The sequence below is a fragment of the Homarus americanus genome, unplaced genomic scaffold (assembly GCF_018991925.1).
Source record: "Homarus americanus isolate GMGI-L3 unplaced genomic scaffold, GMGI_Hamer_2.0 scaffold50924, whole genome shotgun sequence".
Taxonomy (NCBI): domain Eukaryota; kingdom Metazoa; phylum Arthropoda; class Malacostraca; order Decapoda; family Nephropidae; genus Homarus; species Homarus americanus.
The window spans coordinates 5,349,361-5,373,815 of NW_024718094.1; the positions used below are offsets into that span (position 1 = coordinate 5,349,361).

General features: G+C 37.6%; 3 protein-coding genes across 4 annotated transcripts in view; all 3 read right to left on the minus strand.

Annotated features, from left to right (window-relative positions):
• Window positions 1-2,463, minus strand: part of LOC121859155 (palmitoyltransferase ZDHHC3-like) — a 30,576-nt gene extending 28,113 nt beyond the window's left edge. The window contains exon 1 of one of the 2 annotated variants that reach the window (XM_042355894.1): window positions 2,300-2,463. In XM_042355894.1, the coding sequence (XP_042211828.1) occupies window positions 2,300-2,418 (119 nt within the window). In that variant the 5' untranslated portion in view covers window positions 2,419-2,463. The remainder of the gene's footprint in view (window positions 1-2,299) is intronic. The other variant, XM_042355895.1, reaches the window with a different exon arrangement.
• A 2,877-nt stretch (window positions 2,464-5,340) lies between these two features.
• LOC121859157 lies at window positions 5,341-8,379 on the minus strand. The gene is made up of 2 exons (XM_042355896.1): window positions 8,209-8,379; window positions 5,341-6,494 (listed from the first exon to the last, which is right to left on the minus strand). Exon 2 carries the CDS (start codon window positions 6,485-6,487, stop codon window positions 5,636-5,638), a length of 852 nt encoding a protein of 283 aa, XP_042211830.1. The 5' UTR covers window positions 6,488-6,494; window positions 8,209-8,379; the 3' UTR covers window positions 5,341-5,635.
• A 2,406-nt stretch (window positions 8,380-10,785) lies between these two features.
• LOC121859158 (venom protease-like) lies at window positions 10,786-22,449 on the minus strand. The gene is made up of 10 exons (XM_042355897.1): window positions 22,356-22,449; window positions 18,640-18,696; window positions 17,601-17,711; window positions 17,040-17,139; window positions 16,063-16,231; window positions 15,078-15,220; window positions 13,728-13,888; window positions 13,376-13,471; window positions 12,541-12,695; window positions 10,786-11,471 (listed from the first exon to the last, which is right to left on the minus strand). The coding sequence occupies exons 2-10, from the start codon at window positions 18,692-18,694 to the stop codon at window positions 11,313-11,315; spliced, it is 1,149 nt and encodes a 382-aa protein (XP_042211831.1). The 5' UTR covers window positions 18,695-18,696; window positions 22,356-22,449; the 3' UTR covers window positions 10,786-11,312.
• Between the last annotated feature and the right edge of the window lie 2,006 nt (window positions 22,450-24,455).

Here is a 24,455-nt window from a genome sequence, read left to right on the forward strand (position 1 = left end):
ATGCTCTGCCTTCTTCTGTTTCCTTACTTCAAAAAGCTGGTTTTTCAGCATCTTCGTGGTGTATATGACCTGTGCTGAGGTGGGCTATTCCTCGAAAAAAAAAACTACCACCTGACCTTACCTAACTTCCAAGCCAGAGGGCTCAGGCTGCCACATTAAACAGAAAGTACTTATGATATTTGGTACCAATGAAAGTAACTTCGATGAAACATCATGATGTAATTTTACATTTTGAGTGGACGTGAGAGTCTTGAGCAGATCGGTTATAAACAAACAGACAAGTGCTGACTTAGCAGATTTTTCTGAGGAGTAGTTAAAGTACCGTATATAATTAATCTCTTCACATGCAAAGCACACAGACATCATTTTAGTGTCATATGATCAGGTTTTCACAATGTTTTACCCCCAAATTTCCTTCATTCCTTTATGCCCTGCCCAGTACAGGTGAGAAAAACTAAAAACTAAAATAAAAAAATATTTATAATAAAAATAAAAATTTGTTGCCACCTTTAACCCTTTTGCTGAATTTCTGCACTTCACGACATTTTATTTTGGCTACTGCCAGACGATTTTATCCAGCTTAGGGTAACCTCCCGGAGCCGAAGGGTTAAATACGGTCAATTTGTAGTTTATACACCAACGTTGGCTCTTGATTTGAGCAATGTGATTTTCCGGTGGTTTAGACAATTTGAAGACACTTTTCTTCTATGACGTTTCTCTTGCAAATTACCTAAAATTACCTAATCTAACCTCCTAACCAGATCCCTCGGTATTTTTAAGTCATCTGCCTGTCTTAAAATTGTCTAAACTATCGGAAAAGCACATTGATCAACTCGAGAGCCGTGGTTAGTCGAAACTACGGTAATTATATAGGAATAACCAGTGGGCGAAATTGATTGAAAAGATTATGAAAGCACCGTATTTTCACAGTTATATTATAGTGGACACTGTCGTAGTTTGTGGAAATATGTTAAAAATTGGATATTTAAAAAAAAACGTTACTTAACATTTGTGGGTATGAAGAACAGACCTAACCAACCTAACCAAACAAACCTACCTAACCTTACCTAACTTCTTACCGGGGGCTCTGCTCCTCCGGACCCCCAAGTATATTAAACAGAAAGAACTTACTATGATATGGTGAAAGTTGAGGCATTTTCTGGAAGTGAGATGATGCGGGTGCAACAGCGCTAAGGAGCTCAGGCAGCGGAGTGATTTATTGTATTGGCGAGTTCCACAATACATGATTATCATGTCAGAACTTACTGATGAAAATAATGTACGAAAATAAACAGTCTCTATGTAAAGGAATAATGCCGTGATCTTTAAACACTTGAAGGGTCTCGTTGTCTTTACCCCTAAATTCACAAATTACTGTACATCCATGTAAGATTGGCGACAACCGTCACACGAAATGCTGAAAAATGAACTGCCCCGGGCACAAGAAAAACCCCTCAGCATAGCACGGCCTCATTACCGCCAGCAAGATAAACTAGTGCGCGCCTCGGCGCCTAATTATCTATGAAACGAACAATTTCCACAATAAATGATTATCATATCAAAACTCACTGATGAAAATATTTAAAGAAAATAAACAGTAATAAAAATAACTCGCTCATGGGTTAGGGTAATTATATAGGACTAACCCGCGGGTGAAATTGATTGAAAACAATTATAAGAACGCCGGATTTTCATTATTATATTATAGTGGAGACTGGTATAGTTTGTGGAAATGTTAAAAAAACGGATATTTTTTAAATAAACACTACTTAACATTTGTGGTTATGAAGAACAGACCTAACCAACCAAACCAAATAAATCTACCTAACCTAACCTAACTTCCCCGGTATATTAAACAGAAAGAACTTACTATGATATGGTGAAATTGAGACATTTCTGGACGTGAGATGATAAGGCCGCATAGGCGCTATGCAGCCAGGCGAGTTAGTCCAATATATTAACCTGGGTTAGTCCAATATATTAACCGAAACTACAAATTGACCTAAAATACTTATGGTACATTACTATAATGTAAAGAACATGTGGAAAAAATGAACAAAATCAAACATATTCTGGTGGCAGTGTTGTTCTCAGAATTGACAAATTCTAACTATATTCTTGGCTATATATAATTTAAAACAACCTCCCTCAAATGTAAACTTAGAAAAAGCTGATGAAAATTGTTCATAGTGTTTACCTGCTTCGTCTCAATTGTGCAGGGCAGCTTTTACCTGTTAGGAGTACGATTCTAATGACCACCTTTGCGGGACCTCACGAAAAAATAATATCATTAACATACCTGCTGGACATCGTCTGTAGCACAATCCAATTGATAATGACATAATCTGCGTAAAATATTGCGGTATATGTAAGAATCAAGCAAGTTATGCCACAGGGGTCTCCTCTAAAGACGGGCATGTTGACATCTTTCTTGACATGTCGGTGTGAGGGAGCGTTAGTGTGAACCTCAACAACTAACAATGTTCAACTACCAAATATATGTTGATCTATAGAATACCTTAATGTCATTGATTATTAATTGCGTACTTACTTGATATTTGAACTTTGTGAATAAGTTGATTTACACAATTTCAAGGAGATGAAAGTACGTATTAGATTCATATTAGGAGGTTAGCGTTATAATGTTACTAGAACAAGGTTAGTAACTACAAGAGTCCTTCAACAAATAAAAATTATGAGAAAGCTTTCGGAATCTTACGTTGATATAAATATTTGTCCTTATTTTGTTTTTCCTCTTCGCTACTGATCGACTGTTGGCCGCTTGGGCTGTCAGTCACGTCTCTGTTGGCAAGTACTGGGCATGTACTGTCTCCTGAATATATCTGAACCTGCTCCAGTGTTGGTCAAGTCTGGTCTTGAAAGAGCTCACACTCGCTGCCGTCCCAACACTCTTCGGCAGGTTGTTCCAAGAGTTTACAATTCTCACTCCGAACAAGTTTGCCATCACTGTTTTCTGGACTTCTAGCTTCTTCAACCTTGAGCTGTGAGCGGTTCAGGTATGTACACTGGACTGAGTAGTGTTCCCTGTTGTTAAATGCATCCATTAGTTATGACATGTAATCAAACTCCAGTAATCCCTAGAAAGAATTCAGAGGAGAATGACAAGACTAATCCCGGGCATTAGGAACCTTGAGTACAGAGACAGGTTAGACTCTAGCATCTTAATTTGCACTCCCTCGAGAGACGTAAAGTGAGGGGCGATATGATAGCTGTGTATAAATGGAAGTCAGGGCTAAACAAAGGGGACATTACAAAGGTACTCAAACTATCCAACGAGGAGCGAACTCGTAACAATGGTTTTAAATTAGACAGATTTAGGCGGGAAATAGGTAAACATTGGTTTGGAAATAGAGTAGTGGATGAACTGAAATGGTATAAACACTATTTTCGAAATTATTGTTGCCAGTTTTTTAAGCATTTTCTTGTCATACGTGATCCATATAACTTCGTACCATCTAATTCATGCTGATCTTACCTTCTCCATGACCTCCTCCTCTTCACAAGTTTCTCTCACTCTAAGATGAACCCTGGTGTTAAAGCGTCTTGCTTGTTTTCATACATTATTTTCCTGTCTAGAGTTTGCAATTACTCAGTTTCTCCTCTACCACTCAACATGTCATAATTATATTTTTCTTGTATTAATTTCCAGTCCAGTGGCGGCTCGTGCATAGGGCTGCAGTCCTCCCAGACACTCACTGCCAGGCGTATGATTCCTTTAGAGAGACAGCTGAATAATACACTACCAACAAATATATCATTTTATATGTTATTTAATTATTTCCAATACGTTGCTAAGTGAATTTTCATTATAATCAGACCAAAATTTAAGTTACTTTCATTGTTGCTGTCAATGCTGTACGATTCATGTCTGTTATCGCCGCCGCTGCACTTGAAGCAGCTCAGTCTCGTACAACGTGTGGACGGTGTGGTTAAATCGTGCTTTCTTTAATTACCTTTTGACGATGGAAAATCGAGTGAAGTATTTGCAAAACATCAACTTTTCCCAGCTGACATTAAATGAAAAGACTGAAATCAAAGCAAGAGGAAGATCTACACCAGTTTTATCCATTCAACAGAACAGTACAAGCAGGAACAAAGAATATACACGCCAGTTTAACATCAGTGTTTATCAGAATGACAGACTGTCTGCTTTAGCAGTGATATCCATTGAAAATAAAATGATAACAGAAATAAAGGATTTTAATGAAATAGTAATAAACAATTTTGCTACATCAAAGAGCAGACACGCGGACTTTATTTTCAATTAATACTGGTCCATCACCACCAACACTACTACCATGCCCTGGGAATTCGTGGACATCAACTACAACTCATACCTGAGGTAGGTCAAATTTGTGTATCCTACTGTTGTGTGAGGCTTGCAGTCCCTCTTATGTTATGTTATGTTCTTATTTTATTTTTCACGAGCCGCCACTGTTCCAGTCTTCCTCTTTGTGGATGTTTCTACCCTCCTCGGCACCTAACCTTTTGTCTCTAATTCCGCAGTAAAAACCGAGTCATTTGCAAATGGTAGTTCTCGTGTTCTTTTCCCTTTATTTATAATTTATCTCTATTATCGGCTTACGAGTCGTTCAGGTAGTCAGTCTGTTCTTCATTATGTAGTGTTAGTATAAGCGGAAACCGGAGTAGGCAGTTATCAAACAGAGAGGTACTACCACCTGGGAAGGTATTGGAAGTCCCAAGTTGCTGATCTGACTTTCTACTAATTTACACACAATTGCAGTACTTATATCGTTTTTCACTACTGATTTGTTTTTAATTTTTGTATTTCTTTATGGTCCTTTATTATTATTATTATTATATTATTTTTTTTATTAATTTGTATTTATTATTATTATATTTTCGCCCCCAGGTCCTGATGTGGGTCATTGACCTGCGACCACAGTGGTGAGTTCATGGGAACTTTGTTTTTATTATGTTAGGTATATGAGATATCCATTAGTGTTTGTTGTATTCGGATGCCCTGTTAGTGTTGCGGAGAGATTCAAAGGATACAGTTGACATGTTAACTGATTTGGAGTCTTGTAAACATCGGATAAGACGATAAATATTTCCTACATTTTGGAAAGACTAAAACATTATTTTTGGATCAAAGCGAAAACTTAAAAGACTAATGGATTTTAATGTGCGGTGTTATAACGAATTTATCTCATCTGTAACCTCAGTGAAATACCTGGAGTTAATTCTTTACTTTTGGTGTACAAAATTACATTAATCCGGTACTGGCTCCCAGCAACCCAGAAGTGACCCTTTACCAACACTGTAATATTTGGACATTGTTAATAAAACACAACCACGGAATATGTACTCTTTATTAAGTCAAGAAATATAACATTAAAATCTAATTCAAATTAACCACAACTATAAACACATGCATCTCGGTACAGGACATATCCGTTTTAGATATCGAGCAGAATGTTTATCATGGTTTACACAATGTTATGTAATGCATTTAGAAGTAAAATCTACTAACTTATTGTTATAGCTATTTGTAGCACTTACAAGTTAACTTGCCAGTTTGATACTATTTTATTAAAAGAATGTAAAACAGTACTAGAATTATGTATAAGCAGAGCAGTTACTGAAAAACGTTTTACATTTTTTTCTCATTGGTGTGATCAGCGTTAGGTTGCGCCAAATCTTTCTCGGCGTCAGTGGTGTAGGGACAGAGAGCCTTGCGGGCTGTAATGAGTGCGATGGGGGGAGTGTGGGCGTGAGAGATGGTGAAAGGGGCAGCACATGGTGGTGGAGGCAGACGGTGCATCATGGAGGCTACCAGGCAGTCTCCATGGTAGTGGGCGGCATGCACCTCCACGCTCGTCTGCCCATCGCTGTCCACTTTCACCTCATTTGCAGCAAACGGTCCCAACGCCACCTCCACAGTCCACACCTCACTACCAACTGCCACCCACAGATCATCACTATTCATATCACAAGTCTGCAACTGCTCTTGTTCTTCAGCTTCATCATTCGGCTGCCTCGGTGACTTTTCATCTTCATCCATGTGATGATCTGAACTTTCAGCATGACGGTTTTTTTCAGCGTTACGTGGTTCAGCATAAACTGGGCGAGGAGGAAAGTGTTCAGCGCCATATGGTGGGACAAACTCTTCAAGATCATCCTGGAAGTGAGGATCAACAGCGTGCCACATGTGACGACCGAGAAAGTATGTAGCGGCGATAAGAGCTGCCGATCCCATGCCATGACGTCCTCTACCACCACGTGTGTGGCCACCAAACAGTGGGCACATATGGGGCGGTGGGCCAAAGGGGTGGTGGTGTGGCATCAGTGGCCTATTATGCGGTCCATGCGGCCGGTGGCCAGCAAACCCACCGCGACCCATGAATGGTGGAGGTCGAAAAGGAGGCCGGTGAGAATGGCAACCACGAGGATCATGGAAGCCTACGGGACCACAAGGTGGACCGGGAAACCTCGGATGAAACATGCTGAAGCTGCAAGAGTTATTGGTATGAGTAACTAACTCTAGAGGTTCAAGAAATTCAAAATACAAACCTTTCTTATTCGTACAGTCAACTGGAGCTGCCTTGGCACACACTCACGCTCATCTTGGGAACACGGCGGCTCTGGGGAAGTGGGCGGCCATATCGCAGGTCTTGGGTGCGTCACGTTTTGGCTGAAAGAGAAATGATTAAGGAAAAACTTTGCTCGATACTCACCTGTGTTGTTCCCCAGCACCGTCAACTTGGCCATTCCAGGAAGAATTTAATGACTGATACGAGAGATTATGAACCTCTGTATGTGGCGACACGGTTTCTGTACATTTTAAGGCTACTACAACTCGTAACACATCTCCAACTTGAAGTTATTTGTAAAGTGTCTCTTTTTACCCCAGCAACAGTTTCTGTTTGTCTTGGTATTTAGGGCCATAAATAGTAACTATAATGTCACTCACAAGACTGATTTCCCTTACATACGCCTAATATTTTAAAATGAAGGTAATGTATACATTATTGTCTCTTGATATATTTGTTCCACACACAGTATAATACGCCGGCGAATTTAGAAAATTGACTCGAAATATTACTGTTTTCGGTAAGGTTGATAATAAAGTACAGAGGGATTTATTTTTTGTCTTAGTTTGACCATAATTTAAAACCTTCAGGTATCACGTGATAGCAAAAGTTTGGCTCGCGAAAGGCAGTACGAATAAAACACAATTATAGATTTAGCCTTTTTTTATCGGTATACAAGGTGTGAGTGTGACCGGCACTACACTCGACCGCAGTTACTTTCCTAAATGGTATATCCACAGTTGGGTGGCCTGGGGTTGGTTCCAGCGTAAACCAGTAACACTCGGGGCACGTGAGCAGCATCCCAAGAGCAACACTAAAACTGTCGAATGTTGAGATAAATATATACCGACTTTGGTTTGCTGGACTTTAACAATATGAAGTGCACAAAATGGCCACCTTACATATTCTGAAGATGAAAATGTGATCATAGTTTAAGTGATAATATTAATTTAGTCATGCAAGAAAAGCTTTTCATTTTAAGTCTTTGTAAATATTATAATTATTATCAGTTTTATTTTAAAGTACTGCAATCGCTGTTATAATGTTTGAAAAAGGACTCAAAGGTAGATGAACTTTTGAAATGAATTACAAGGAGATAAAAATTCGTTATAAGCTGTGTGAGTCCGGAGTAGAGGAGCGCCACGAGACAAATAGTCTTGAAATTCAGGAAAAATACTCTGTCGGCCAGGAAACGCATTCATATGGCTGACCAAAACAGCTTAGAGCAATAACTAAAATGTCTACCGATTTAGTTTATATTATATGCCCTTGTTTTCCGTCTCTTACTGACTTTGTTAGACAGTAGGGCAAACTGAAGTAGTTGTGATGTTTATAAATAACTCATCTCTTTCGTCTTAATCATTTCAGTGATAGATGTCTTTCCCACAATTATATAAATATGAATAATTATCTCATATTTGATTAACATATACACAAATAATTAATAACAACTTTCAGCATAATTTACTAAGTCAATATTCATTCTATGAAACGAGTGGTAGTCTTAAAATTAAACGTCTTTCATTGTGGGAGCTTTCATGAAAAACAAAGTTTGCTTCAACAATCACGAAATTCTTCCTGGATCTCATTCTGTAATAAGTCTCGCTGATAAAAAGAAAGTATAGCTAAATACCTTGTTGGTTGGTACACCACAAATTGGTTTATAGATCTGCCTTCAAGCTGCTACACTTAACCTTCCGCTGTGTGGACACCGTAGAGGAAGCAAGTCAAGTATCTCTTCAGTGTGTCGTAGGGATGATCTCTGCAGCTGTGTTTCTGGAGTAGGAATGATGCGGGGAGACGCAAGTACACCCAGCTTTATACCCAAGGGAGACGGTGGTCACGTTGGCTTTAGAATGATGATGTAAGGTGATTCAGCATTTATGACGCAACGCGTGTATGCAATGCCACTATCTTTTGTAGCATTTTAATGTGCTGTTCTGTTTTTATGGATTTGATAAACCACTTTTCATTACAAGTCCAAAGATCTTTACATTCAGTTACTCCTGTATACAGTATATGTTGCTCGTTGAAATGAAGATCATCGCGCTTAAAAAATAAACGTTTAAGAGGGTTGGATAGTAACATGCTCGCGAGTTGCGTCACCTGGTGTAAGATGGTCACATGAGAGCGTTATCACAGCGGTCTGTGATCGCATAAGTTTTATTTTAGCCTTAACATTGCGCCATCTGATGAAATTCGATACACACACACACTATATATATATATATATGCTGATAACCACAAGGAAACAAGAAAACACGAAGTTCCCAAGCTCTTTCGTGTAATACACATCATCAGGGGTGAGTACAGACTAAGGAGAGATACTGAGCCTTGGGGAACTCCACTAGTGACGTTGCTCCAATCGGATTTAGTGCCATTACTGCTCACTCACTGTTTCCTGCCCTGTAACCACGCCCTAATCCATTTTAGAATATTTCCTTTAATGCCATGAGCCTCCACTTTTCTTATTGGTCTTTCGAAAACAGATGAAAATAATGTTAATAGATTAGTTAGACACAAGTGATTGCGGGCACGTTCGTGCCCTTGTGAGAGTTTGAACGCTCATGACAGCGTACAGCGAATGAGGGTGTGCCAAGTCCATAGACTAGCATAGTTAATTAGGGTGCGCCAAGTCCGTAGACTTACATCGTTTTCCATCGTAAATAAAATTGTTAACTAATGCCTCCCAAAAGAAACCATCGACATGGGACCAGGTTTGTTCCACTCTACGAATTTTTTTGCGATTTTTCCACCAAGTTTGATGAAAAACGATTGTGCCGTTTCGGCTGCCTAGAACAGACACACACACACAAACAGACACACGCCTAGTCCTGTAGCATATTAGATGAACGCCCTCTTGTGAAGCCATGTTGGGAATCATTGATCAACTTGTGCTTCTCCAGGTGATTTCGAATAGAATTTGAAATGATTGCTTACAGCACTTTGCCTACAATTGATGTTAGACTGATTGGACGGTAGTTAGAGGATAGTGATCTATCTCCCTTCTTGAAAATCGGTATTACATTCCCTATCTTCCAGGATTCTGGTACTACACCCGTTTTTAAGGACATGTTAAACAACTTTGCTAAGGGCATACTAAGCTCTTCCTTACATTCCTTTGATACTCTGGCAAATATCTTATCGGGACCTGGTGACTTATTAGGCTTTAGTTTGTCTATTTGCTTACTAGCATCGTTACTAGTCACTACTATCTCGCTTAATTTATTTTCTTCACTATCTCTGTATAAAGCGGTACCTCGGGTATCATGTTTAAATTTTCGGTGGTGAAAACTTGAAAAATATTTATTCAGATTATTGCTCATTTCTCCGTCGTTATCAGTTAGCTCGCCGGTATCTGACTGTATTGGTCCAATCTTTTCTCGTGTTTTAGTTTAATACATTTGATAGAATCTCTTGAGGTTTGACTTCGCCTCCATTGGTACCTCCAGTTCATTATTCCTCTTTGCCTTTCTTATGTTGGTCTTAACCCTACTGGCCAATACCTTATAATAATCTCGGAGGTAAACTTCACCACGATTTATTCTGCTACCTATAGCTTTCCTTTGTCCAATAATATTCTTTAAATAATTATTTATCCATTTAGGGTGATTGTTGTTTTATCTGAGTTTTCTGTATGGTATGTTCTGCCTTTGTGCGTTAAGTAACTCATTATTTAAATTTTTGTGGAACTCGTCATCCTCAACAGTCAGGTCTCCAGGTAAGGTGAGGTCGCCCTCTGTGGGTACATTGTATGTCTAAAAGTGGTGTTGCAATATTGGTAATCAATTACAATATACATATAACAGTATCAGATCCATCCCACCATACACGAGGATAGTATAATGTATACTCTCTGTATGTCACTGTAATATTATTAGATTGGAAAATGCCTCATACTGTATTGTTAAACTCATTCACAGTATCAGTTCAGTTCATTATATCAATATCGGTTATATCTATTCAGTATCAGTTCTACTTATTCCCTTTTCGTAACCCATAACCCTAACAAGAAGTATACAGTAGTCCCTCACTAAGTACATGATGTGTCCTTAAGAGACCTTTGATATTACAGTATTGAAATCGGCAATAACGAACTATAGTTTTAATGAAAATATTAAACATATACTGGGTATATAATCCTTTTCCTCCCCCAAAAAAAATTGAAAATAAGTTTGTAAGTGAATCATTGGATAATTAGACAAATTCATGCTTAACTAAAACTTGTATTTATAAGTTCATAGTAAATAAAAAAAATACATCAAACAATTACTTAAATGCTTCGCATTCGAACACAATCATTTCTTCAGTACAGCACCTGTCATTCCACTGCTAATACATCCTTAATCTTAACAGCAAACTCAATTACTGGGGCCCCTCTCTATACTTTACTATCGCATTTCCCTTCGTGTCATCCTAATGAGGTTCTCATTATTTTTCATATTCTTATTTTGTAGTCCTTAACAAACGCCCTTTTCACGAATACGTCATCAGACAAAACACTTACAGAATATTTCCTTATAATTGTATATGTATGTTTTCCTGCTCTGACTAATTCAGAATATTTCCTTATAATTTATACTCGTATGTTTTCCTGCTCTGACTAATTCTCCAAAATTATAACCCGGAGAAATTATTTTCATAGTTAACACGTATAATTAGAGTGATGTTCCGTTATCCATATAATTTTAATTATGATGTATCCTATACTACGAAACATTTATGATGTATCCTACACTACTGAACATTCTTCAAGATCCAGTCGAGGAAGCTGCTCACTCTGGTGTACACTCCTGGGAATTCTGGTCTGGCACACCCCACCCCGAAGGATATGACGCCCACCACCGAATACTTGCCGTTAGAAAGTCTGTAGTTGAGGGGTCCACCGCTGTCGCCCTGAGGAAAAACCAGAGTGAATGAGTGAGGACTGCTGGAGAGGGAGAGAAAATGGGTGAGGAATTATGGGAAGAAAGGAAATTTATAGTATTTGTTGAGGAGGCACAGGAAATAAGTGAGGACAGCGGTCTTTATTTTAAATCTGATGAACAAGTAGAATGTGATGGTGTACATAACAGAAGCACATAAGTAGTTGTACGTCTTTGAAAAGGGGACGAGTGAATGTATGATGTGAAGTATTCATAGGTTCTACAACTGAAGAGTAAAGAGGCTGAATATAAGAGTTGGGTTAGTGATATGGAGTGTGTTCCAGAGTGTAGGGTTACGCCGGATTTCGTTAAGGGGAGCTCAGATTGGGGAGTTTAAATGAGGGCGGTAATTTATTTCATAATTCCTTGATATCGCCACAAGTCTCTGGAAAATGTTGAGATCAAGAGCGCAAATACTGTATACCATTGAAGCTTTATGGCAAACTTTTCTCACTAGTTTATAACTGCGATTATACTTTATTATTTAGTGGATTTGAGTTTTTATTTTTTTTATTGGTGATTATTTTTTCCACACCCCCCCCCCAGTCACGAAAGAAAGTTAGCAAAAGAGAAAATTTAACCATGAGATTATGATTAAGGAAACAAATAGTTTCGTGTTATATAACCCATTTAGGGCCTTTAGGCCTAAGGTTGTACAATCAAAGACAAAAGTTGTGTCGCGGTTTTGTCCGAAGATTAAATATAACTCGTAAAACATTACGGGAGCTCCCTACCCACAAGGCAGAAGTTTAGCCTTTCACCATATATTTTCACCAAATTTCACGACACGACTTTTGTCTTTGACTGTACAAAGTGTTTGGAGTTAATCGTAGCCAAAATTATGAAAACGTAATCTTATATAAATTTTGTTATTATTTATGTAAGGAGTAATATATAAAAATATTCATAAAAAGGCGGAGGCATTTGTCGGATGTGGATATGCCTAGTATAGCTATTTCAGACAGAGTTAATATTTATGTTTATTTAATTACTCACCTCGTTTATGCCTACCAATAGTACAAATTCCTTAAATTACTTACGCTGCAAGAGTCCACGTTGGCGTCTCCAGCACATAGATGCCTCCCATCCACTACAGGACGATCGCCAAGGACTCTCTGGTAGGCTGCTCTACACGCATTCCTGTTCGACACTGTCACATTTGCTTCCCTGGGTAGGTCCGTGGGAAATTGGTTTGCTGTGAAGAAACAGGAAGAAAATAAAAGAATTAGGCCACAGGAGTAGAGAAAAAGACCATTCGGGATTATCAACAAACTCATAAGTCAGTGGTGTGCTAAGTTAAACCCAAATGAGAGCCAGTAACTCTAACAGCAAATAAAAAAATAATTACCAGTAGTAGTTGTTACACAAGGGATCCACACCCAAGTATTCCAGGACAATAAGTACTTTTATAATTCATGCACCACAATTTTTAAGGCGCATCATCTACAATTTTAATACCAATCGTTTGTCATAAAGATAATTTTGTTAGATCTGCGCAGTCACAACTTTTGCCTAATTCTCGGTTAACTTTGTTACCTTGCCCACAACTGTTAGTCATGGAGCATGGGAGGAGGTTCCCCCGTAGGCACTGGGATGTACCCGCATTTTGACATTTTATCGAAGATGGCCGCCCAAAAAAAATGATCAATATGTATATTATTTTGAAGGTGTTGGTGCAGACTCTAGAGAATGCGTTAACAGGAACAAAGGGGCAGTTTTTAGATCTATCAAAAGGGCAGTGTTAGAAGTGTGATCGCTGCTTGTATATACCTTCTGTATATACATCATGCAGAAGGGGTCATGTTAAATAATGATATCTGTGAAAGGATTTTTTTTGTTTAATAACAAATAAAACATACACCAAGAGGAACTCACTAAACGAAGTCTTGCCCCAGCCGATAATGGTCAAGCTTTGTCCCTCGAAGTCGTTATTCTTTTCGGTGAAGGGCAAACAAGCTGGTACGACAAATGCTGTGGGTGATAGGGACGCTGTTGTAAGTGGTTGGTTTCAGATACACTTATGAAACTTATGAGTATTTTGAAACGCTGAACCCTACTACTGTCAATCAAGGTTCTTTCAAAACTGAATTTACTGCGTAATTAAAACTTTGCAGAGAATTGAAACTAAAAATATAATTTAGAAGAACTATAAAAAGTAAGTGAAGGAACTACTACACCCATACAGAAACATTTCTAAATCTATCAAGTACAAACACAAGTTACTAACTGTTCATCGTGGCTTCATGGTCAAGCACAAGTATCATGATGTCATTTTCCTTGGTCCTGCGGTTATAGGTATTGCCACGACGTTCACTGATCGTAAAATCCTGCGGGTTTTCATCGAGTCTGTCAGTGGAGAGACTGAATTCCCCGAGCCGCACGTCCTCCCTGCAAAGTCACAAGAGGATGTGTGCGTGAATCCCAATTGTGTGTGTGTATGTGTGTGTAGAGTGTATTGTGTATTGTATATATATATATATATATATATATATATATATATATATATATATATATATATATATATATATATATATATATATATATATATATATATATATATATATGCTGATAACCACAAGGAAAGAAGAAAACACGAAGTTCCCAAGCGCTTTCGTGTAATTCACATCTTCAGGGGTGAGTACAGACTAGAGAGAGTAATACAAATCAAGGTGTATATATACAGAGGAGGGTGAGACCAGGTCCACAATGGTCAGGTATTAGGTAATGACCCTACTAATCTTTAAATAGCACACAACGGTTGGTGGTCAGGTCAGATGGTCAAGTGACCCGGCTTTCTCACCTGATCACAAATCTTAATTACAAAATTGTCCAGCTTGTACATGCCGTTACTCAAATTCATGTTGAATGCTTCGGTATGTTTAATAAGACTAGATTATATGATGTTCCTACTATCAATTGAATTACATGGTAATATTGAGGAGGCATTATCCCAGTCAATGCAATGCTTGTTATCCCTCAAATGAACAAACAGAGCATTGGATTCCTGGCCTGTCCTAACACTGTATTTGTGTTGTTTAATTCTAGTTGCAAGATCTTTACCTGTCTGGCCTAAGTAAAACATATTACATTCCTTGCAAGGAACTTTATAAATGCAACCAATTGTGTTGTTGGGGGAGTTCTTGATTAACATTTGTTTAACAGTGCATGAGTTTTTAAATGCCACATTGACGTTCCAGGTTTTTAGCTGTGCAGGAATGTGTGAGAAATTTTTGTGAAATGGTAATATTAAGATATTCTTATGGTCATGGGTGGGCTTGGGATCAGTTCTATAAAAAGTTTTCTTAGTAATGTTTAAGCATTTGTGTAAAATCTCTGGTCAAAACCGTTATCATCAATAAATTGTAAACTGATTTCAAAGGAAGGGTATAATTACTCGGTTACTCGGTACACATCCACAGTAACGCCAACTTAAAAATCTACAAAGATCACTTGTAGGGCAGGCGATCCTGAACTACACTCCACCGTATAGTGTTGCATAATATGACTATAGTCTATTTTTCGTGGTCAAAATATGTGGTCACAATGAGATTAAGTGAAGTAATAAGATAATATTTACGGGTTTTGATGGCCTGGCTCATCGAAGCAGTGAGCTGCAGTGAGGACGTGGCGGCGGGTGATGAGGGTGCCACCACAATCGGATCGGAATCCGCCGTTGTCCAACCTGAAGCCGATGGCAGCCAGCCAAGGCCATATCCCTGGCTGTAGACATAAAACAAAGTTAATGTACCAGACTTTACAAATGCAAAATTAGTAAAAAAAAAAATAATTTGGCGAAGTCAAGTGGGTCAGATTGGCTTAAAAATGCCCTAAATTTTAATCCCCTGCAGCTGTCAAAACATTCTAAGATTGCATTTGAAATATATATTAATTTTTTTTGTTACATCAAACATCTGGAAAATTTTTAGTTGTTTATCTGTTAAAGGCTGGTGGTTAGTAAATATCTACCCCACAGCTGAAAAGTATACGACTGATTTTGTTAATTTAGCGATGAGTGAAGGACTAAACCCTAAAGATCTTTATGATACAGGTGAGGCTGGTGTTTCAAGGAGAGGCTTCCTGTTTTAAAGTGTGCAAATTAAGGTGACATGTGTAAGTGAAAAATACTTGTGGTAGGGAAGTGGTAAACCTCAGTCTTTGAACACATGAAAGTTATATATACCCTTGCTTTACATGGCTAATAAACGAGCATGGATTACCCTGGAAATCCAGTGAGTGGTTTTCCACATTATTTTATACCTGAGGCTTGTGTGATACAGCCAGAGGATTGTACTGTATACTATTGTTTTTCAAGTCTATTCCTGTTGCGTTATATTGTACACACACACACGTGTGTATATATATATATATATATATATATATATATATATATATATATATATATATATATATATATATATATTACTCAGATACCCGGAAAGAACGTGGTCCGGCCCCTAAGCATACCGGATTCTCGTGATTGTACTGGTAATGGGTAATAAGCATAAATTTACAAATTAAGAGATAAAAATTATAATATTTAGCTGTGTATACCACACACATACTTTAGTGACTACTTTGCCTCCGACGACTCTTTCACCGAAGGACACACCACAATCCTCTTGGAAGATGGGTGGTAACTGTGGTGGGTTGGTGGATTGCACACTGGTTCTTCCTGGTAGGACGGGGTTCGTGGTACTTGGACAGCACACGTGCACTGTCCTCGGTAGTAGTCTGCCAAAGGAAACACAAGATGTGATTAGCAGAAGCAAAAAATGGCAATTTGCAGGTGTGTTCCTTGTTACTGTAACACAAAACATGAAAAGTACCGATGACACTTCAAAATAATCATTCCACAATTACATCACATAACGTCATTCTCCTGTTGTTTTCTTAGTGTAAGTAATATCGCCGAATATGTAAGACTAGTATAACGTTTGGTTTGTATATACAGAAACATGAAAGGTTACACCAGAATGACAGAAAGTAGACAAGAAGAATCTTGACAGTTCAGAGGTCATTTCAGTGTATAACAGTACTACCTGTAATAATCTGTTGAGGGGTCAGGTTACAACGTAATGACCATTTCCCTAGTGCCGTGTGCTTATAAATGAGAAAAATAGCTACATAATCCCCATGAGGGGCTGGAGGCTGATGGGAGTCACGTGAAGCCTCCCGCCATAATAAAGTCATGTGTAAAACTCTCCATCTGCTAATCTCGTATTTCTGAACTTAAATACAAAAATAAAACAAAAACGCTGAAACATGAAATATAATTGAAACTGAGCTACTTCTGATGCCCTACTGTAGTAACGAGAGAAGTATTTTATACTTTTGGGCCAAATTACATGTGTTAATAATATTTGTGAAGCGATATTACATGACTTTTTTGTTGATAAAAGACTATAACATTTAAAATTGGCTGAAAACCACAAATGTTAAATTTGACTAATTTTTTTATATAAATATTCAGCTCCATGAGAAATTGCCTTGGGACATTTATTCGCGTTCTATAGTTATTGAGCCACAAGTGCTAATTTACCTGCATATTCGGTTCCTGAAGAAGGTGCTGACGTGTGGCTGTCGAATCCGACTGACCAGTGACAAGTATACAGGGCATTTACCCAGGGAATCACATGTACCTGCATTGGTAACAAAGCCAAAACTATAATTCACACAATTCCATCAAGGGAATAAAGTAAAATTCGAAAAAGAGAAATGGACACTAGTAGTCTCAAGATGATATAACATTACCTGTACCACATTTTGAGAAACAATAGCAAAGGTAAATATCATGAAACACAAGAAGAGACTAATTTCACAAGACAAATAAATACCAACTCTGCCAGAGACGTAAGATTATGATTGAATTATTTACTTAAACATATACTGAGCCTTCAAATATCCTATCTTCAGTTATCAAATAAAATTAAACTTACGTCTAATCACTATACCTAATCTGAAACAACATAGAACCATCACCTTACTCTACCAAACTATGCTACAATCTATCCCAAAACTCAAGCCAGATCAGGTAATCAAAACATAGCCAAAACATCCCGATTTAAATCTTAAGTCAACAGAACGTAAAAGATTATCATACCAGTTTCGCCGGCAGGAGTGACACATGATGATGATGAACTGGGCCCGGGATTAAAGTTTTGTCGTACGCTCACCATAGCGCTGTTAAGCTCATCGTCAGGGTTCCCGGTGCCTGCCAAAAACATAAACGAAGTGTCATATTATTTGTGATGATTCAGTGTCTGTATTCATGGCAATCAGGCTGTGTGTTACCATTTATGCTTTTGAACATTTATTGTAAACTTGAAGACTGCCACTCCCTTCCCACGTGAGACAAACATCTTTCAGAGAATGTTGTGAGGAAGCGGCAAATGTATAAATTGAGACTGAATTATATCAGTTACTGTACTAAGATCTATCGTACCACAGAATTAATGAGTATACAGATAGAACTTGGTCAACAAGGTCTAGCTGCTGCTGTGGATCGTTTATTTATATCAAGTTAAACCACTGTATAAATGCGTTTGTACAGTGTAATGTTCATACACTCCTCGAATTTCATAAGTTAAACCGACGCTAAAATTTGAATATTTCTCTCATACTTAAGTAATTATGAACTTGGAATAACTATGCTAGCCTGGCGCAGCAATGCAAGAGTTTACCTTACTCATATTATACATGGGGATAGAAAGTCCTTGGGCACCTGCCATAATAAAAATATACATTTTCTACTTACTGTAAATATTGAAAATGATCACGGTAAATATTGGAAGTGGATACCTCTCCCAAATGTAGGTATAGCAAGGAACGATATTGTTAATTACTGCAGGTACACAAGGACTTTCTAAATCACCCTGTATAATACTGTATATGAAATAATACTGTACACTGATTCTGAGTAGTGTTCGGATACTGTTATTATTCTGAAATGTCGATATTGTATAAATTATTTTCTTTTGTGTGTATCTTCATCGTTGTATAATGATTAATTAATAATGACATTAGATAAATTAAAGTACAATTGTTGAGGAATCATTCATACATAATGAAAGCCACATACTACATGAGCCGTTACTTAAGTCTTCCATAAAGTAATAATGATCTTGGACTCGCCTACTTACTTTGTGCACCGACTGTCGCGAACAAGAGCAGGCTGAATCCAAGCCACTTCATCATGTCTGAAAATATAAATGAGCGTTATTATGCATAATGTTATAAATCGTCGAGCACTACCAGGTGTATACATATACAGGTGCTCGCATGCTATCATTACACCTTTGAAAATAATCACCTGATCAAGCCTTAAAACGTAACTCATGTTTCCCAAATAGGGGTAATTGTTTTTATTGCTACCATTAAAGGAAGTTAGTTCATATATCAAAACATCAATCATAATCAACCTACACCTAGTATTGTTATTGTGACGCAACAAAGCAGGTAGTGTGACCGTGTGGAGTTCCTAGAAGCCTTTGCTTGTGTTGTTTACTCCCGGGTGTTTCCCCAACCACATAGGCAGCACCAGTGTTTTTTCTCCACAATGAATAAAGATGAATATATTCGTCGAGACGCGCCAACACAATCGAACATTTAATCCAGTTTACTGACAGTTTTATGGACAATGAATGCAATGAAGATTACTGATGATTCAGGAATTAAATTTTCCAAATGTAATGCTAATAAGGATATTGTCGAAATAGAGGCGGCATCCATCGATGGAAGTGATAATCTTGGTCACTAATGTAGAAATTAGTTTCTATGGCACAAATCCAAATTTCTTCTCACACTCTGTTTAATCTCAAGATGATGATGACCTACAATGTGGTATTACTTATTAATTGCATCATATAGGCGAGTAAAACAATACAATGTAAACTTGTAGTCACGCCTTAGCTCAAAATTATATTCTCCGTATTCTGTATTACTCCATGAAAATAACTTTGACTAATTTATATTTTGTTTGGCTCTTTCATTTCAACATGTAAAAAAAAAAAAAAAATATATATATATATATATATATATATATATATATATATATATATATATATATATATATATATATATATATATATATATATATATATATATATATATATATATATATATATATATATATATATATATATATATATATATATATATATATATATATATATATATATATTATAACTAGTATTACTCAGTGATGTATAATAAAAAAATGGTGTGGGTTTGATCTGCAGGATTTTTCTTGTGTAAATTACATCGGTTCTTCAGTTGTTGTTACAGTCTGTTGGAAATATGATTTCTATCGTTTTGTTTTGTTTTTAGTGTATATGAATGAAAATATCCATGGTTTTGTTGAGTGATAGCCCATCGTGCGAAGTGATTTAAGCGTTACCCTTGAATATTGTTTTCAGTATGCTGTAGTTATGTATAATGTATAAAGGACAGTGTTTATGTATTTTTCTGTGCGTCTGTTCGCAGTCTCCGACAATAGTTTTGAAGATAAAGCTGAAATCTGGCATGCATATGTGTATGTACCGGTGAGAGAGATCCGGGGCCGACCCTCCCTCTCTAAAAGGCGGAACACTCACAAAGGTCTAATGTGTCGTTGATGTAGTGTAGAGATAAGTGTTGAGAATGTAATGTAGATAGTGGAGGCTGTAGTAGAGATAATGCATTTGGTTATAAAGTTAGTGTAGATGATGTATTTTAGATGATAGTGTAGCCGATAGTCTATCCCCGTGCCCAGGGCTCTGTGCTGCCCTCAAAAACTATCAACACCGGGGTTCACAGCAAGTTTATTAATAATTTTTGTGGTCTTTCAACACGTTTATTTATTTTGATAAAAAATAATATGCGTCTATGAATTATTTGAAAGCAAACACTGTAGAGTAGCTGGGGTTTTGTTTTCTCCAGGTTATCAATAAATTTATATTTTCAGTCTCGTTAAAAATATTTTTTTATATAATTGTATGCCTTAAAAAACACAAAATTTTGAAGCGGCTTTGCTATTTAAATTCAATCACACCTGAGGTTCACATTTTTAAATTCATTCCCGAGTTTCACCTTTCAACTCCAGCCCTTGGTTACGTCACCGCGCTGTGAGGGGAAGTCCAGATGAAGTAACTCAGTTGAATTGTTTGTATTTCCCAAGAAGGGTCCACTAAAGTGCTGTACCTGGCTCAGTTAAAGCACACACTATCAAATGTGTTTGTCAAACATGATGTTTGATCACGCATCATACATCGCTACACACTTTACAACTAGAATGATCAAACTTCAGCTGGTGTCTGCGTCGCCTCAACACTGGGTGACAGCACGAGCAAGGAGGCAGACTGTATTGCTATTATACTTTCTCTTGAAACAGAGACTTGAAAGAAAAAACGAAAAATAAAATTATGGATGAAGGAATGGCACAGAAAAAGACCCAAGTTCTCTGACGACGCCCTAATAAAGGAACTAGTGGAATCATCTCCTCAAGATTATAAGAACTTTTTGAGAATGGATAATGAAACTTTCGCTGAACTGTTGGAGAAAGTGACGCCATACATAAAAAAGATGACACTATCTTGAGATATACCATACCAGCAAGTCAAAGACTCTAGTACACAGTAGGGATGATTTCTTTCATCTTTTCCACTAATTCCCCTAAACATTCTTGTTTAAGAGACTTATTCTTGTAATCTTCACTGTTTTATTTGCCAAAAAGATGGAAACTACTTATAAAGTTCAATAAACTCTCCAAAACTCATGGGAGTCCCGTGCGCTCGCCATGGCTACTGCTACGTACAGTCACCCAAAAAAGTCCTCTCGCGAACCATGAACCCCGAGATTCACTCTTGAATCCGAAGCATTTATGGACAGAATAATGTATGTGTCTACTGCTTCGGGTTCACGAGTCTGAATCGTGGTTCGCGACAGGACTTTTTTGGGTGACTGTACTCGACTGAGCATGTTTGATCATACATCGCCACATACTATTCCAACATGTTTGACAAACGTCATGTTGGACGAGAAAATATCAAACTTGTTTAATCTTCAAACATGTTGGTCATACCTTCAAACTTGCCCACACACTCTCAAATTGTATGATCAAACATCATGTTTGATAAAACATATTTGATAGTGTGTAGGCACCTTAAGAGGCCTGTATAAATCTAGATAAAAACAAAATACTAGGTTAGGTTATGCAATATATGTAGCTATTCATTTATATGCAGTATGATTATCTACATGATAGTTTATGTCCAGTCATAAGTTTAACAAATGTAGAAGTTATCGCCATTTCGCAATTATCCCCATTTATGGTACTCTTTTGACAAACCTGAAAAGGGTTTAATTCGACGCTCTCGCCCGGAAAGACTGTTACCCACAACTGGAAGCAGTCAAGCAGTCCTCGGAAAGACGCTCCTCCCTCCCCTCCCCTCCACATGGTCATACACTCTCCGGATGACCCTTGACCTTCCAAGCTACCTTTGAGCTTACTAACGAAGATGACGCCATTAACAATTACCATTGCTGGATGATAGTCAGACTTGACTCCGAGTGACAACGAAGAGACTGTACTTAACAAACCATCATTATTTCCCGACAGTAACCTACAGTAAGATCTTATTTCCTTACAGGCAGAAATCCTCGAATAATAAAACAGGCTTATTCATAAAGCGAATAATCGTAAATAACGGATCAACTTCAGCATGCTCGTGTACAGGTCTCGCTAACCTTGAAATTTGTGCTTCTGAACATTACTCCTTTGATTACCGTAAGGCTCCAAGGTATACAAGTGTCTAATATATACTGATGTTACTTTGATGTTTAAAAAGACCCTCTAAATGGAAATATAAAATTCACGTACCGTAGAATGCTGACGCCACCGCTCACGATACTGATGTTCTTAGAGCAACGGTTGGTGACTGACTAAATAGCCAGCTACACTTGCCACCTCATAACCTGTTACTAACGTTGCCAGATACTCGATTAAATTATTACAAGAGGAAATACATGAACAAAGACACTATTATATGTGATATGAAATATGTTTCCTAATATATTTTGTCGAATATGTAGTTTCACTAACACACACACACATAATATATATATATATATATATATATATATATATATATATATATATATATATATATATATATATATATATATATATATATATATATAACTAAAATATGGATTATAAGTATTTGTATATTAATGTTATTTACCTATCACGTGACCTACATCAATTAATGTAATTGTTGAGTTAGCTACTGGTCATGTAGAGACTTTGGCAGCAGCAGATCATGAGTGTTTTCATCTTCACATGGCGGCACACACAGTACAGTGTGTCACTTTTCATGCCAGAGGGAGATCCGGGATTAGGTGGTTAAGGAGTACCTTCGACTGTTACCAAACCCACTCACTCCCTCGCTTTTTTAGTTGAAATACGTATTAAAATTATTTATTGTTCTGTAATGTGTATGGAAACAGTAAATAAGTAAGGTGTGTATGAAGACACTACGTACAGTATTGATTCACCAGTAGCAAGTGAAATGTAGACATTTAGGTTGTTCGTGTGAGGAATTTTGTGGCCAAGAGGTCTTAGTTTTCTTCGATAGGAATAAACAAACAATGTGGTATATTAGTTAGTCCCGGTCGTTAAATATACTGTATACAGTACATGTCTTGTCTTAGATTTATCACTGGGCTGCCCAAGCTGACCGGAGTTGATCACGCAACACTCGGCCTATACTGTAGATGAGTCCTCGCTGACCTTACTGTTACACCTGGAGTCTTCCTGGGAGTGGAAAGAACCTTGTACGAAGCATTTACTCTATTTACTTTCAGTTCTCGTAATACAAAGATAAATATATAATAATTAATTGTAATAACCTTTTCGGGCAAGTGTGAAGTTTATGTATGTATGCATGTATGTAACTATATGTGTGTTCATACCTGTATATATATATAATGTGTGTGTGTGTGTGTTTATGTGTAATCTTTGTCACAAGAAAATTTGTGGGACAAACTGTGATGCTTAAATGACACCAACAAGCATTTATTACCACATATTCTTACATATGCATATACAGTACCACACATACTGGATAACTGCCACAATAATACTTAGTCAAGTGACAACACTAACTATATTGTTCATGTGGAGTCGTCGGCTGTTGCTCCCTCTCCACGGATCATGAGTCTTAACTAACCTGTATTAAAGGTGAGGAATTGCTTTAGGAACACACGGCAGCCTTGAACAGAGGGTACGTTCTGAGTGAATAATGCCAAGAGCAGAAGTAGATCTGTTACCTTGCTTTCGTTCAATAGAGGTATCAGTAGGTCTGGCTTGTAGTCGAGTTGGTGGCCGGTGTTCACATTTCGCATCACAGTAATAAGTATCTTCGTTAATGTGGATTACTCTACTGCGTAATACACAGCCAAGGTTCCCAAGATCGCGCCATCACTCCCTACCTTAGCATTCTGGTTCGCAACCTATTACCAGTGAGTTATTTCTTTTTCCATGTGTGTGTGTGTGTCCGCCAGTGACTTTTGTGTTCGTGTATTCGTTCACTCACGTTTAAGACTACGGTAGTTTCTGCGTGTGGAAATCATCTACACACCAGTAGGAATTCATAAAGGAAATATTTTTCCATCACTCATATTATGTTTATTGGTTTAAAAAATACGTACTGGTATATACACCTTTTTCATTTATTTCATTTTTGTACGTTTACTTCTGGAGGCGTGGAGGAGGTATGTGGACTCCCTCAAGCTGGTTATTCCCGGTAAGAAGAATGACTCACCACCTGCAGCCATGTGCAGACTTTAGGGTGGGATCTAGTTCAGCAGTATTGTGGTGGTCGTCCTGGCTAAGGTGACGGAAAGTTTTCCGCCTTTGTTGGCATGGCGCAACAAGACTTTCCCGAATATTCATACATCTTTTCTTTATTTTGAGGTT